At 42.6% G+C, this 16,116-nt stretch overlaps 1 protein-coding gene across 1 annotated transcript in view; it reads left to right on the top strand.

The window, feature by feature from the left end:
* PDCD6 (programmed cell death 6) overlaps positions 1–16,116 on the top strand; it is a 55,452-nt gene that overhangs the window by 16,143 nt on the left and 23,193 nt on the right. Inside the window, exons 2-3 of the mRNA XM_073587792.1 lie at positions 9,922–9,983; positions 15,426–15,470. Coding sequence (XP_073443893.1) covers positions 9,922–9,983; positions 15,426–15,470 — 107 coding nt within the window. The remainder of the gene's footprint in view (positions 1–9,921; positions 9,984–15,425; positions 15,471–16,116) is intronic.

Here is a 16,116-nt window from a genome sequence, read left to right as displayed (position 1 = left end):
CACTCACAAAGGATAACGTTGGCACATCTACAATCTTTATAACGGAATCCTGTCTCCTGGTCACACTCTGTGTCAGTGTATTTCATATAGTGATATTGCAATCAAACAGTCCTACTGAGGCCAGTAGTTATACAATCCATCACCGCCAACAATACTGTCACGAGTGTAAAGAACACCTGCATATAGAATTGCACTGTCGGACAGTTTGCAACACCCATGGTTGGGTAGAAACCGGCAAGCCACCTGCTTGATATACTTTTTATGTATTTTTTGCTCTTTCATACTTGTGAGTACAAGAATAATAATAATAAAAAAAAAACATTTAAAAGCTAATTGTACTGCAGTCTTTCCCTAAAGATTGTACATGTGGTAAAGATATGTATCGCTCTTTACTGTGACCAGGTGTTGGACCACGTTATCAACTTTGCCTTGTGGTGATCTCACTGGTGTGCTTTTGGTGAAAAGAGTGCATGGAAAATAATTACTGATGTACTTGATTCCATTCTCAAATTTGTTTCCAATTAAGCACATGTCCTTATAGGGGACCTTACTCTAAATCTGAGAGGCATGAAGCAGGGATAGAGCTAGATAACTAAAGTATCAGTAGGGAAGGTACTGGGGATAACGCAGCTCCCCCACCATTCACCAAGCACCTTACGAAACTAAAGAATTAATGCAAAGCTTACCAGTTTATTATTCTTTTACTAAGGATGTGTACTCCTCATGTACTCCTCTTCAGGATTCTTACTCTGGAACTAATTTGTGAGCTGACAGGCGAGTCCCAGGGCTTTCTTATCATTTTATGCTACTCTTAAGGCCCCTTTCCATTTAGCGATGCACCAGCGATCCCGACCACGATACGACCCGGTCAGGAACGCTGGTGCATCGCTAAATGGTCGCTAGTGAGCTGCCAAACAGGGAGATCTCACTAGCGATGCAGCGACGTAGCAGCGGTCGTTGCTTACCTTTCAGACGCGGCGATGCTGACTTCCTCCACCCACGTCCACGCGTCGCTCGTCGCCGCGGCAGGAAGCTGCCGACAAGAAATGGACCCGGCCGATCTCCGATAACCAGCGGGGGAGCCGGTCTGAGGTAAGTATCAGACATTGCGATATCGCTAGCAATATCGTTGCTGCGTCACAAAATCGGTGACGCTTTAGTGATATTGCTAGCGATATCGCTATGTGTAAAGCCCCCTTTAGCCAAGGCATTTTTCCAACTTTTGACATGTACAAATAAAACTTAACTAACTAATAAGTTGATTGTAATTCTCTATAATATATTTTCTCAATGTACACACCTGGCACACTGTCAAAACACCACTAAACTGCCTGCTGGCACCTTCATGCAATTTTGTGTTGCTTACATTTTTAAGGAAAAAATACTGATATTGATGGCTAAAAGTTTTACCTAAACAGAAAATTAAATATCACGCTTCCTTAAAATAAAAGGTACATTTTGTACCTAGTGTACCTAGAAGAACTGCATCAGTTTTTCTAGGTACACTAGTGCAAAGTTATAGTCAGGTGTACCAGTAACCACTTATACCAAACAGGCAATAAAGATCATCATTTGAGTACAGTGAAGGAAATAATTATTTGATCCATTGCTAATTTTGTAAGCAGGGCTGTGGAGTCGGAGTCGGTGCTCATTTTGGTGGAGTTGGAGTCGGTATAAAATGGACCGACTCCTAAAATATATAATAAATTGGGTACAGTAGTTCAATGCAGAATGTGCTGAATATTTTTTCATAGGAATTTGGGAAAGTTATGAAATGTCCTATAAATGACTGTTCTATTCCTGATCTAAGGCTACATTCACACACAGCGTTTTTCCTGCGTTTTTTGAGGATACGTTTTTCAGTTGCAAAAGCAGATCAGCTTTTTAAAAAACCGCATCACCTGAAAGGTTTTTGAGCTCATAGATAATGTTTTCAATAGACTAGAAATCTGCTCTTCTTTTGCTATCTATATATCCATTTATCCATATCTGTCTATCCATATCATATCTGTACCAAAAAGAATGAAAGCCGGGAAGCACACACACTAACATTCCTTTTTTTTTTTTTTTTTTTTTTTTTTTTTTTTTTTAGCACCAGTCAGGTACACCTCATAGCTGCCCAAAAGGACGCCCAGGACAGGCATTGTTCATCTTCAGTAACATCAACTGATAGTTGGAATAAATAGACTGCATTCATCACCACATCTTCTTAAGGTGCAGGCTTTATTTTCAAGTGTAGGGTGTGAAGTATGAGGTTCTGCAGCAGTTGAGGTGTGCAGTATGAAATTCTGCGGAACAGTATGAGGTTCTGCCCCCCCCCAGGTTTGATCCTGGCTACACCCATAATGTGAATGTAGCCTGAGGATCTAGGCTTTATCTTAGCCGAGATAAGTCATAGTGTGTGCGTGTGTGTATATATATATATATATATATATATATTCACACACACACTTTGGACACACCTTCTCAATCAAAGCGTTTTCTTTCTTTTCATGACTATGAAAATTGTAGATTCACTCTGAAGGCATCAAAACTATGAATTAACACATGTGAAACAACTGAAAATACTGTGTGTCTTTTATTCTAGGTTCTTCAAAGTAGCCACCTTTTGCTTTGATTTCTGCTTTGCACACTCTTGGCATTCTCTTGATGAGCTTCAAGAGGTAGTCACCGGAAATGGTTTTCACTTCACAGGTGTGCCCTGTCAGGTTTAGTAAGTGGGATTTCTTGCCTTATAAATGAGTTTGGGACCATCAGTTGTGTTGTGCAGAAGTCTGGTGGATACACAGCTGATAGTCCTACTGAATAGACTGTTAGAATTTGTATTATGGCAAGAAAAAAGCAGCTAAGTAAAGAAAAATGAGTGCCCATCATTACTTTAAGAAATGAAGGTCAGTCAGTCTGAAAAATTGGGAAAACTTTGTAAGTGTCCCCAAGTGCATTGGCAAAACCCATCAAGCGCTACAAAGAAACTGGCTCACATGAGGACCGCCCCAGGAAAGGAAGACCAAGAGTCACCTCTGCTGCGGAGGATAAGTTCATCCTAGTCACCAGCCTCAGAAATCGCAGGTTAACAGCAGCTCAGATTAGAGACCAGGTCAATGCCACACAGAGTTCTAGCAGCAGACACATCTCTACAACAACTGTTAAGAGGAGACTTTGTGCAGCAGGCCTTCATGGTAAAATAGCTGCTAGGAAACCACTGCTAAGGACAGGCAACAAGCAGAAGAGACTTGTTTGGGCCAAAGAACACAAGGAATGGACATTAGACCAGTGGAAATCTGTGCTTTGGTCTGATGAGTCCAAATTTGAGATCTTTGGTTCCAACCACCATGTCTTTGTGCGACGCAGAAAAGGTGAACGGATGGACTCTACATGCCTGGTTCCCACCGTGAAGCATGGAGGAGGAGGTGAGATGGTGTGGGGGTGCTTTGCTGGTGACACTGCTGGGGATTTATTCAAAATGGAAGGCATACTGAACCAGCATGGCTACCACAGCATCTTGCAGCGGCATGCTATTCCATCCGGTTTGTGTTTAGTTGGACCATCAGTTATTTTTCAACATGACAGTGACCTCAAACACACCTCCAGGCTGTGTAAGGGCTATTTGACCAAGAAGGAGAGTGATGAGGTGCTACGCCAGATGACCTGGAATCCACAGTCACCAGACCTGAACCCAATCGAGATGGTTTTGGGTGAGCTGGACCACAGAGTGAAGGCAAAAGAGCCAATAAGTGCTAAGCATCTCTGGGAACTCCTTCAAGACTGTTCGAAGACCATTTCCGGTGACTACCTCTTGAAGCTCATAAAGAGAATGCCAAGAGTGTGCAAAGCAGTAATCAAAGCAAAAGGTGGCTACTTTGAAGAACCTAGAATATAAGACACATTTTCAGTTGTTTCACACTTTTTTGTTAATTATATAATTCCACATGTGGTAATTCATAGTTTTGATGCCTTCAGAGTGAATCTCCAATTTTCATAGTCATGAAAATAAAGAAAACTCTTTGAATGAGAAGGTGTGTCCACTACAATAAATTTTTCACTTAAATATAAGCAATATATGTGGGAGTCGGAGTCGCAGGTTTGGCTTACCGACTCCACAGCCCTGTTAAGTTGGCCCACTGACAAAGACATGAACAGTCTATAGTTTTAAGGATGGGTTAATTTTAACATTGAGAGAATATCACAATAAAATCCAAAAAAAATCACATTGTATCAATTTATATAAATTTACTAGCTGAAGAGCTCGGCGTTGCCTGGGCATAGTAACCAACTGTGGTTAGTTATAACAAATTATAATGATTATATTGCACATAAAAACCGTGCATGTAATCCTATCCTGTGTGATACTGACTGCTGAGCCGTGTATCTAATAACTATTCTGTGTGATACTGTGTGCTGAGCTGCGTATCTAATCCAGTCCTGTATGATACTGTCTGCAGAGCCGTGTATCTAATCCTATCCTGTGTGATACTGACTGCTGAGCTGTGTATCTAATCCTATCCTGTGTGATACTGCCTGCTGAGCCATGTGTCTAATCCTCTCCTGTGTGATACTGCCTGCTGAGCTGTTTATCTAATCCTATCCTGTGTGATACTGACTGCTGAGGCTACTTTCCCACTTGCGTTTTTTTGCCCAAAAAAACGCATACAAATGCTGCGTCTTTTTCAAGCATTTTTATGCGCATGCAGGAAAAAAGGGCAGCTTTTTTATGCGTTTGTATGCGTTTTTAGTGCGTTTGCGGGTTTTTTCAACATTGTCCTCACCAAAAAAAATCAAGATCACAATTAGGGTTAGGGTTAGTAGTACTAACCCTAAACCCTGACTCGCCTAACCCTAACCCCTAACTAACCCTTAACCTAACCCTACAAACCCAAACCCTGACCATACTAACCTTAACCCTAAACCCTGACCATACTAACCTTAACCCTAAACCCTGACCATACTAACCTTAACCCTAAACCCTGACCATACTAACCCTAACTCACCCTAACCCTTACCATAACCATTGACTAACCAATGTACAACAAAAAAACGCATACATGTGCATGCCAATGCGCACCCATAGACTTACAATGGGTGTCTTGCTGTAAAAAAAACCGCATTGCATGCGCATGCGTTTTTTGGGGGCAAGTCGGACGCACAAAAAATGCAACAAGATGCATTTTGTGCGCCCGAGCGCACGCTGCACAAAAACGCATACAATCGCATGGGTATGCGCACATAAGCGCATCCCATGCAAAATATAGGGAAAAACGCATGCGTTTTTTAGCGCTAAATAACAGCGCAAAAAAACGCAAGTGTGAAACCAGCCTGAGCCGTGTATCTAATCCTATCCTGTGTGATACTGGGCTCCCCCTGCAGTCTGTGTCAGAGGGTGGTCTGTGTTGGCACGGTAATAAATTGTATTATTTCCAGCTTTACAGAAGGACGATAACACCATAGAAATGATAAGAATAATAGGCCTCAGTTACCACAACTGTCTACAAAGAAAACTGTTGCTGATAGCAACCAATCACAGCTCAGCTTTCATCTTTTAAACAGCTCTGGGACAGCATGGCGAGTTTTGAGTGGCGACTTTTGTGTTTCGACTTTTATGTGGCGAGGTTGGTGAATGTGTGGTGAAATGTGTACTGAGGGTGGTATATGTGTTGTAGCACGTGGTAGTGTGTGGCGCATTTTGTGTGTGTGTTCATAACCCCGTGTGTGGTGAGTATCCCATGTCAGGGCCCCACCTTAGCAACTGTACACTTTTCCTTTCACTTTTTCCCCATTATGTAGATAGGGGGAAAATTGTTTGGTGAATTGGAACGCGTGGGGTTAAAATTTTGCCTCACAACATAGCATATGACGCTCTCGGGGTACAGACGTGTGACTGTGCCAAATTTTGTGGCTGCAGCTGCGATGGTGCAGATGCCAATCCCAGACATACATACATACATACATACACACCCACATTGAGCTTTATATATTAGATTTGCATTTTGCAGTCAGAAATAAGTATTTGATCCCCTACCAACCATTAAGAGTTCTGGCTCCTACAGACCAGTTAGACGCTCCTAATCAACTTGTTGACTGCATTAAAGATAGCTGTCTTACATAGTCCCCTGTATAATGGACTCCTATCCACAGTCTCAATCAGTCAGACTCTAACCTCTACAACCAAAGAGCTTTCTAAGGATGTCAGGGACAAGATTATAGACCTGCACAAAGCTGGATTGGGCTATAAAATCATAAGTAAGGCGCTGGGTGAGAAGGAGACAACTGTTGGTGCAATAGTAAGAAAATGGAAGAAATACAAAATGAATGTCAATCAACATCGATCTAGGGCACCATGCAAAATCTCACCTTTTGGGCTATTCTTGATGATGATGAAGGTGAGAGATCAACCTAAAACTACACAGGGGGGACTTGTTAATGATCTCAATGTAGCTGCTTGGACCACAGTCACCAAGAAAACCATTGGTAACACATTACGCTGTAAAGGTTTAAAATTCTGCAGTGCCCGCAAGGTCCCCTTGCTCAAGAAGGCATATATGCAGACCCGTCTGAAGTTTGCCATTGAACACGTGGATGATTCTGTGAGTGATTGGGATTAGGTGCTGTGGTCAGATGAGGCAAAAATTGAGCTCTTTGGCATTAACTCAACTCGCCGTGTTTGGAGGAAGAGAAATGCTGCCTATGACCCAAAGAACACTGTCCCCACTGTCAAGCATGGAGGTGGAAACATGTTTTGGGGGTGTGGACTACTTCACCGATCACTGGGAGAATGGATGGAGCCATGTACCGTAAAATCCTGAGTGACAACCTCCTTCCTTCCATCCACCAGGACATTAAAAATGGGTTGTGACTGGGTATTCCAACAAGACAATGACCTTTCAAAACATACAGCCAAGGCAACAAAGAAGTGGCTCAAAAAGAAGCACATTAAGGTCATAGAGTGGCCTAGCCAGCTCCAGACCTTAATCCCATAGAAAACTTAAGGAGGGAGATGAAGCTCCGAGTTGCCAAGCAACAGCCTCAAAATCTTAATGATTTGAAGATGATGTGCAAACAGGAGTGGAAAAGAATTCCTCCTGATATGTGCACAAACCTCATAATCAACTACAACAAACGTCTGACTGCTGTGCTTGCCAACAAGGGTTTTGCCACCAAGTATTAAGTCTTGTATGCCAGAGGGATCAAATACTTATTTCTCACTGCAAAATGCAAATTTATATAATTTACACAATGTGATTTTCTGGATTTTATTTTTGATATTCTGTCTCTCAATGTTAAAATTAACCTACTCTTAAAATTGTAGACTGTTCATGTCTTTGTCAGTGGGCAAACTTACAAAATCAGCAAGGGATCAAATACTTATTTCCTTCACTGTAGGTTGAAACAGTCATTAACCCCCTACACAATATGTGCCATAAATGTACGGCGCAAGTAAGAACCGGTGTATGGAGCGAGTTCACAGGGTTAGCCTGCCCCATGCCCGAGATGATGGCTGTGTATTACATCCAGGACATGCCTCTACCAGTAATGAACCGGATAAATTCTTGTCAATCTCTAACCGCGGCATTTAAAACGCGCTGGCGTGGGTCTGTGCCATTCCGTGTGGGTTGCTATACCTCTGTTTGTCATTACGAATCTCCTTTAAAACCTTCAAAGTAGACAGTGATATTTGCTATATGCAGCGATGCTGTCTATCCCATAATGGTGTCTATAAAAACATTGTCTCTCTTAGCAAAGAATAAGCCAACACACCACTCCATCGGCTGAAAACGTTATTGGTCTCCGAGCGTGGTGATGCAACCCAAAAAAAAAATTTTTTTTTTCACCACATAAATAACAAAAACTGGGCTTGTTTTGTTTTGCTGAGATCGTACTGATGAGCAGAACCATATTGTGAGGTCCTTCTTGCCACAAAATGTAGACCTTAAAAACATTTTCAAAAAAACATCGGAATTGCGTTTGTTTTTTCTTCACAATTTCTTCCAACTTTTAATTTTTTTCCCGTTTTCCAAGACACCATGTGGAAAAATGGAGTCATTCAAAAGTACAACTTGTCCTGCAAAAAACAAGCCCTCATATGTCTATGTGGACAGAAAAATAAGTTATGGCTCTGGGAAGTAGGGGAGGAAAAAATGGAAATTGGTCCCGTTGTGATGGGGTTAAAATCAAACCATAATTCGCATTGCAGGCGTGGTATCCTGAATAGGCCATGTTCATTATTTGTAAGCACGCTGTCACACACCTATACCTCTCACTTTAAGGGCTCCTGCACATGACCGTAAATATTGGACAAGTGCCATCTGTCGTTTTGGCGGATATCGCTCGTCCTCATGTTATTCTATGGAGCCGTGTACATCTTCGATATAGGATCACATTCGGCCATTCCTGTAACAGTGCACAGAAAAAATCAGACTGCACTCGGATGAATTTTTTTTTCTTCTCAAACTAAATGTGATCACACTGTGATCTAATTGGGCTGATTTTTCTTGGATGAGAGAAAAATGGTCGTGTGGCCCTAGCCTAACCCCTGATATCTAAGCCCTGGATCACTAATGAAATAACGATCCAAGCTGAGATATGGCCCGTAATGGTGAGTTTCCATCCTTCAAGAGTGTGTGAAGTAAATCCTTGGCCACGGAAAGTTAGAGCTTAAAGGGTTAATATTTAATATTGTATAATATAGGGGGCTGTGTGTATATGTGCTTTCTGCTACACCAGTTTGTTATACTAGTGTCATAAGAGCTAGGAACATATTTCTACACCTTCTGCAAGAGGTTTTCTTTTTCTCCAGTTCAGAGCTCCCAACTGTGCCTTTGTGGGTGGATGTTATGGATTAGATAAATCTAATATCCCTGGCCACCTGGCAGCATCCTTCTGTGTGTGTCAGCACTTAATTAGCAAGTAGCTGACATTTTCTGGAAGAGCAAACTTTTACTGTGCCCTTCCCCCTAGGTCTGATGAAGGAATCACGGGAATGAGCATTGTCCTTTCCCAGAGAATCCATCCTAGATTAGAGAGTGCAAACTGTCTTGGTTGGCTCGGGTGACCATGGCACAGGCTCAAGCAAACTAGAAGGAGTGGTATGACTGCAGTGCCAGGGAACAAGAGTAGGTGCTAGTCCCCACAATCCAAAATGAACTGCATGCAGCTCAGGAGAGCCCATATCTCTTCTACTAGCTCCTAAATGGTGTCCGTTGTATGGTCACAGTGGACCACGGCAGCAAAAAGTAGGTCCTCCATATAAATGATTAAGTATCATTATAACCAGGCAGCTTGTGCCCTGCCAGTGATCAGTTTAGTGGAGGAAGTGGAGATAGATGCTCTTTTAGATCTTGTGGCTACCACCCGAGAGGGTGGGTTCATTGAGGATGCTGTTTAACCCACAGCTATCTGTGGACCATGCCTAGCTGCATTCACTGGAAAAGCTCAGGAGGAAAAAAACAAGCCATTTACAACATGGACACTGGGTGCCGTCCTATTAGAAAGCTCGCCTAACACGTATCTTTGGAGGGGCAGACTGAGATATATATTTCAGTGTAAATAAGATAGATGTGATGCTAAGTTTAGGTGTAATTCAGACGTCTCAATGCTTGGGTTTTCCCTGTAGTCCTGATCACCTGTTTCTAATTGGACCCACTTCCCTGAAGAGGGAAAGTTATAGGCTGATTGCGTTTGCCAAAGTGCAAGTAACCCATGGCAGCGTCTCTCTGACCTATCAAAACAGCAAGCAGTGGCGGCAAAAAGAGTGGTGTGGATGCATGGAAAGCCTGTGGGGTGCGCTTAGCTATTGTGATGGGTGAGGGTGAAAAGCAGAGTAACCCCTGCAGTGTGTGGTGTTTGTAACAGTTGATTTCAGTGTCGTGCTGCCGTCTGTAGTTTATATCCTGAGTAATATCCTATCTGCTTTCCTATCATCTACAGGGTGGACACAGACAACAGCGGTATAATATCGGACAGTGAGCTACAGCAAGCTTTATCCAATGGTGAGGAAACATTGCGTTTGATCCTACCATGGACATTACGTAATTTTATATTTTAAGGATTCTTAGAACATTCTGTAAATTGCTACTGCATCTTTTTAATTTGTTGAAGTAAAATAGCAAGGACAAAACATGTTTCTTTATGCAGTATGAAGTGAGCTGCTCATTTTCTGCACTTTTCGCCATGTTTGGACTTGCAGCCAAGCCATCTGGGCTTACTGATCTGTTGGTTAGAAAATAAGACTATGCCCAAGTCGACACAATGGAGCACTGTGTCTGGAAGAAACACCTAGCTGTGCTTGCTTCTAAGTGAGATGGGAGGTTATGTTTTCTATTACACAGACGTTCTAGTTATGGAAGGAAATGTTCGTAGCTCATCCGAACCTGATGAAGATCCGCTTCACTGTAGGTTGCTTCATCAGTGTAGGCCTTGTTTATATAGAGACACCCTCTTGGCACCATGCTTACGGTTCATGTGCACAACCAAAGATAGGGCCTTGTATAGTGTCCTGATAGTGCTGTATCTCCATGTCACAACCACCCTTCTTCAAGGAATAACACCATGTTATTTATGAATATTTGCCAGTTTTCAACAGCAATAGTGAAGAAAATGTACAACATATTCATTCATCAGTATGAAAATAAATGCCAGGTCATCAGTCTTTCTTGTTCACCAGGCTGGTGAATATTTTGTCTTTTTTAAAATATAAATGTTTAAGTTTGTTTTGTTTTTAACATAGATCAGATATTCTCTTTATTGAGCTTATCTCCTTTTTTTCTAAAAGTTTTTGTTAGGCTGTGTGCCCACGATGCGATTTTTTTTTTTAAGCGTTTTTGCCGCGATTTTCGGAGTGAAAACGCTGCGAAAACGTTTAAAAATCTTGTACAGAACGCACCCCATGCTTTCCTATGGCATTCCGCACATGCTGCGCTAATGCTGCACTTTTTTCCGCGGCGGAATCGCATCGCGGAAAAAATCGCAGCATGGTCATTCTTTTTTGTGGAATCGCAAAGAATTGCCACGATTCCACACCCATAGGAATGCATGGGAACAGCTTACTTCCCGCATGTGGCTATGCCCACCATGCGCGAAGTTAAGCGTCTCATATGCGGATGGTACCCACGGTGTGGAGGAGAGGAGACTGTCCTCCAGGACCTGGGTACCATACCCCTGTAAAAAAAAGAATAAAAAATAAAAAATCGTGGTATATTTACCTTCCGACATCCCGTGCTGCCTTCCCGCGCCTCAGCGTTCCCAGTAATGCCTTGCAGCAAGGTCCTGTGACGACGTAGTCTCGCGTGACTCTAGCGGTCTCGCAAGATCGTTATAGCAACGCGAGACCAACGTCATCACAGGTCTCGCAAGGCATCGCTGGGAACGGGAGCGTCGCTGAGACTGCGCGGGACGTCTGAAGGTAAATATACCCCGATTTTTTTTCAATTTTTTTTTTTCTCATTTTTTACATACTATCTTTTACTATTGATGCCGCATAGGCAGCCTCAATAGTAAAAAGCTGGTCACACTTGTCAAACACTATGTTTGACGAGTGTGACCAACCTGTCAATCACTTTCCAAGCGATGCTTCAAATCGCTTGGAAAGTGCTTGAATATCGCACGCGAAAATCGCGAACAAAATCGCGTGGAAAAAACGAGCGATTTCTGGGAAGGAGTCTGGTTTTCAGTGTCCGGATTAAAACGCTACGTGGGCACATAGCCTAAAAAGGCTTTTTTTTTTTTTTTTTTTTTTTCTAATTCACAATTTTTGACTATGAACACGGAATTAATATTTCACCCTCACAAGCTCTGACGCTTGTTTGTTTAGTAGATTGAAATATTTGTTTCCTTGAGGCTATGTTCCCACGTAGCGATTCTCATGCAGAATCGCACACCCTGCTCCCTGGAAAACGCATGCGTTTTTTGACTCGCTTTTGTAAGCGTTTGTCAAGCGTTTTTGCATGCGTTTTCCTAAGCGTTTTTGCCCATACAAGTGATGGTATGCTGAATCGCATGCGATTCCGCAAAATTAAAGAACATGCTGCGTTTTTAATCGCTAAGCGATTCCGCAGCAGTTAAAAACGCACCATTAGCACAACATGTTTGTTTTCCATTACAAAACAATTGGATGCTTTTCTTAAGCGTTTCTGCAGCAGAAACGCTTGTCTAAAAGCGCTGCAGAAATGCTTAAAAAACGCTACGTGGGCACACAGCCTAAAGGGGTTATCCAGGCTTCTGAAAAGTCTGCAGTCACCGTGTGATTGTGGAATTCTGAATCCTTTCAGGGTGCGCATTGCACGCTGTTGGGATTCTCTGTGTTGCTTGCAATTTTGACCATTCATTTGACCGCAAGTATGCGATTTGCATACTTCTGACCACATTCCGGATAGATATGTTTGGCCTCGTTCATCCCACTTCAATTGAGCGAGGCCATGAACGTTTAGTCGCCGGAAGCAGGAAAATTGCATACTTTTCTATAATGTGACCGCCAGCTCTCGCCGACAGCATCGGAGAATCCTGACAGCATACAGTGCACACACTGAAAGGATTCATAATTCTTCAGTCACATTTTATCCAAAGATCGGACAACCCCTTTAAAGAAATATAAGAATGCTAATTATTAGTGGTTTACGAGCAGCAATTAAAATAAGAAATCAAAATAAATGAAGAAGCAATGAGGTAAAACATAAACATCTAATAAAGAGGAGGAAAAAGAAAAATCCAAAATGTCCTATAGCATACTATAGTTCAGAGTGCTACTTTCTAATAGGAGACAGATCTCTTTGCATGGCAAGATTTAAAGGGGAATCTGTCGCCCCCAAAATGCAAAATAAACTACATATTCAGTCATATAGGGAACTTGGCCACTATAAATAAGAAAAAAAAATCCTACGTGCAGGATATTTTGATGCAGCCTCGGCCAATGACATTCTGAGTGCTTCTCCTTATCCTGATTAATAGTGCTCGCACACTGACTGGGGATGTCGGCGCTCACTCAGTGTTAGTGTGGGAGCATGCGCCCTCTCATTCCTGGGTCCTGTCTGCGACCACCGCTCTTCGCTTCTGTGTGTATCCGTGTAGGGAGCATCAGCCATAGACAGGGCCAGGGATGAGCACTCCAGCACTTACACTGTGTTTAGGCTCATTAAGACGTGAGTAGTGAAGAGCGAGTATACTCGTTACTCGAGATTTCCGAGCATGCTCAAGTGATCTCCGAGTATTTTGGCGTGCTCAGAGATTTAGTTTGTGTCGACGCATCTGCATGGTTTGTGGCTGCTAGACAGCCTGAATGCATGTGTGGATTTCCTAACAAACAGGCATTCCTCACATGTATTCAGGCTGTCTAGCAGCCGCAAATCATGCAGCTACGGCGACACAAGCTAAATCTGCGAGCATGCCAAAATACTTGGAGATCAGCCAAGCATGCTCCGGAAAACCCGAGCAACGAGTATACTGGCTCATCACTAGCGCGTCAGTGATTTTTCTTCAGTGTTTGAATGCCAAATCCAGGAGTGAAACATGCAGAGAATAGCTATAGATTGACACCTGTTCTGTGTTTCTGGTATACAAACACTAATGACAAATCATTGACACCAGGAAGAGCCCTAACCCTGCACACGGTTTCCCACCTGCTGCACTAACCCACCCTGTGCTTCTTCAGTGTCGGTGTGTTGCAGATGGAGATCAAGCAGCATTTGTAAATCAGGATAAGGCCACGGTCAGCATTTGGTCAGTATTTTACATCAGTATCTGTGCTCCACTCCTGACTTTGGCTTAATCAGAGGAAAAGTATAATAAATACAGAAGTGGTGACATGTTTCTATCACCCACTCCTGGTTCTGGCTCATAGATACTGAGGTAAAATACTGACCAGACACTGAACGTGTGCACAAGGCCTAAGAGTAAGTACTCAGAATGCCAGTTTCTCAGCCATTGAAACACTGAAATCTATACTGCAGGTATGATCCTCGTAGGGGCTGCATCCCCTATATAATAAACTGTATATTTTGGGTGGCACTTGCTATAAGGCAGCTAGCTACGTGGTATCATTGTTAGTATGGTGAGAGTTAAGCATCACATATTGACATTGTAATATCTATTGTTATTTATTTTTTTAAGAATGGTTGTCTTTACATACACAGACATGTGTTGAAGACTTTATACCACTAGCTGTTAATGAGCTGACATATCAAAACGAGGCCAAAGAAAATAAAATAGATTAAAATAATGTGACCTTAGATATGCAAGACAATACCAAATCTCACACCTTGTTCAGATAAATGGCTGCATGGCAATCATAGAAACAAGTTCTATTTATTTCTGTGTGTAACGTGGGATTACCACCCTGTGTGCTGCCTATGTATAAATGGACGGGGGGAGCACGAGTCCTAGGCAAAGTTCTGCGAGCCCAACAGTCTGGGTGCAGGCCACTTTATGCTGCCGGTGATGGAATCCGGAAGCTCTGATCACTGTTCTTGTTTGTCGCTGACTCGTTGTAAGACCGTTTACACTGAAGCTGAGCAGCACATGTCCCAGCATTTCGCTTCCTATATTGACACTTCACCTCATATGACAATTTGTGTTTTGGCTCAATAAGGCCATGTGCACACGATGCATTTTTCCTGCAGATCCGCAGCGGATTTTACCGCACAGAAACGCTGCAGATCCGCAGTGTGATTTACAGTAGCATGTAAATCAATGGAAAAAAAAACGCTGTGCAGACGCTGCGGTTTTTTCCGCGCGGTTTTTGTGCAGTACAAAAAAAGCAGCATGTCACTTCTTTTGTGCGGTTTTCCACCTGCTCCATTCTCCAAATCCGCAGGGGGGAAAACCGCACAAAAACCGCAAAAAAAACAGGAAGAAATCCGCAGGAAAAATGCAGGTCATTTGACCTGCGGATTTCTTCAAGTCTGCTCGGAAAAATCCGCAGGACTAAAAAGTACGTGTGCACTTAGCCTTGATCAATGAGAGTGCAGGCGATTTCTCCTGGGTTGTCCTGTATGGTCCCTCGCCCTGCATCGCTGCTCTATGACCGACCCATTAGCAGTGTAAGAATGAGGAGGTGCGCAGATATTATACAGCGTAGTAATGGCACTCGTAGTCATGCTGGCATGAGTTTTCTGGTTAGTTCATCCTCTAGTGTAAGTCTGTGGGTTAGTATGCTAATGTCCTTCTATAATAGGGCTGTCACAGTGATCTCTGACACGAAGTGATGAGAGATCTCACAAGGGGCACCATAACAAACCTGTCCTAAATTATTTAGTCACCGGTTTGTAGTAGGTAGTTCCATCTAAAATCGAGTTACCGTTTCCGATCACTAACAGAGACCTGTTTATTCCTAGAACAACCCCTGTAATACATATGTGTGCTGCTGTACATTGTTATTCATATACCATATTATCTATGTATTCCATGCAGTCTGAACACTGAACTCTTCCTTCTCGTTTCAGGTACATGGACGCCGTTTAACCCCGCCACTGTCAGAGCAATTATTTGTAAGTTGACGCTCACAAATACTTTTGCTCTTCTCCTCCTTTTTTTCCGCAGCGGAGACTTCCTGTGACCCAGGAGGCTCAGTCTACTCAATAGATAACTGTATACGGTATTCCCATAGTAACTACAACACAATCCGGTCTTTCAGGCTCTTTTCAGTAAACTGTTGAATATTGAAGAGTGCATAGGTGTGTCAGCACATGAAATAGTCGCGTGGACGTTATGTCTGTCCTATTTCCATACCTTAATGGATAAATTGTACATTGGCTGGCATTATTAGCAGCAATGTGCAGAAACAGATCACCGTCGTACCGTTCAGCCCACGTGTCAGGAGCTGATGTACAGTAGCTATATTTTACCTTCCCTCTTCCAACTTAGCAAACCTCTGTTGTCACTTCTATGCACATCAGTGGCAGAAGCATATAAGTAATGATCCACATTTGATAGGCTTTTTATGGCTTTCTTACTAGTTTTAGTTTGCAGCAATATGTGATTATACAGTGATTGTGTGCAAGTCTTGCACATCTGTATGCAGTTTTGTAGTATCTGTGCACCTGCATTACTGGTAGGTCATGTTAATACATCCCAGAAGTAGAACTAAATGTCATTTACAGTAGGTAAGATTTCTAAAAACTACAGCAAAGAGGT

Source organism: Dendrobates tinctorius, unplaced genomic scaffold, assembly GCF_039654945.1.
Source record: "Dendrobates tinctorius isolate UK_male_01 unplaced genomic scaffold, ASM3965494v1 ptg000102l, whole genome shotgun sequence".
Taxonomy (NCBI): Eukaryota; Metazoa; Chordata; class Amphibia; order Anura; family Dendrobatidae; genus Dendrobates; species Dendrobates tinctorius.
The sequence above is the reverse complement of the archived record's forward strand: the minus strand, read 5'-3'. Positions and strand labels throughout refer to the sequence as shown.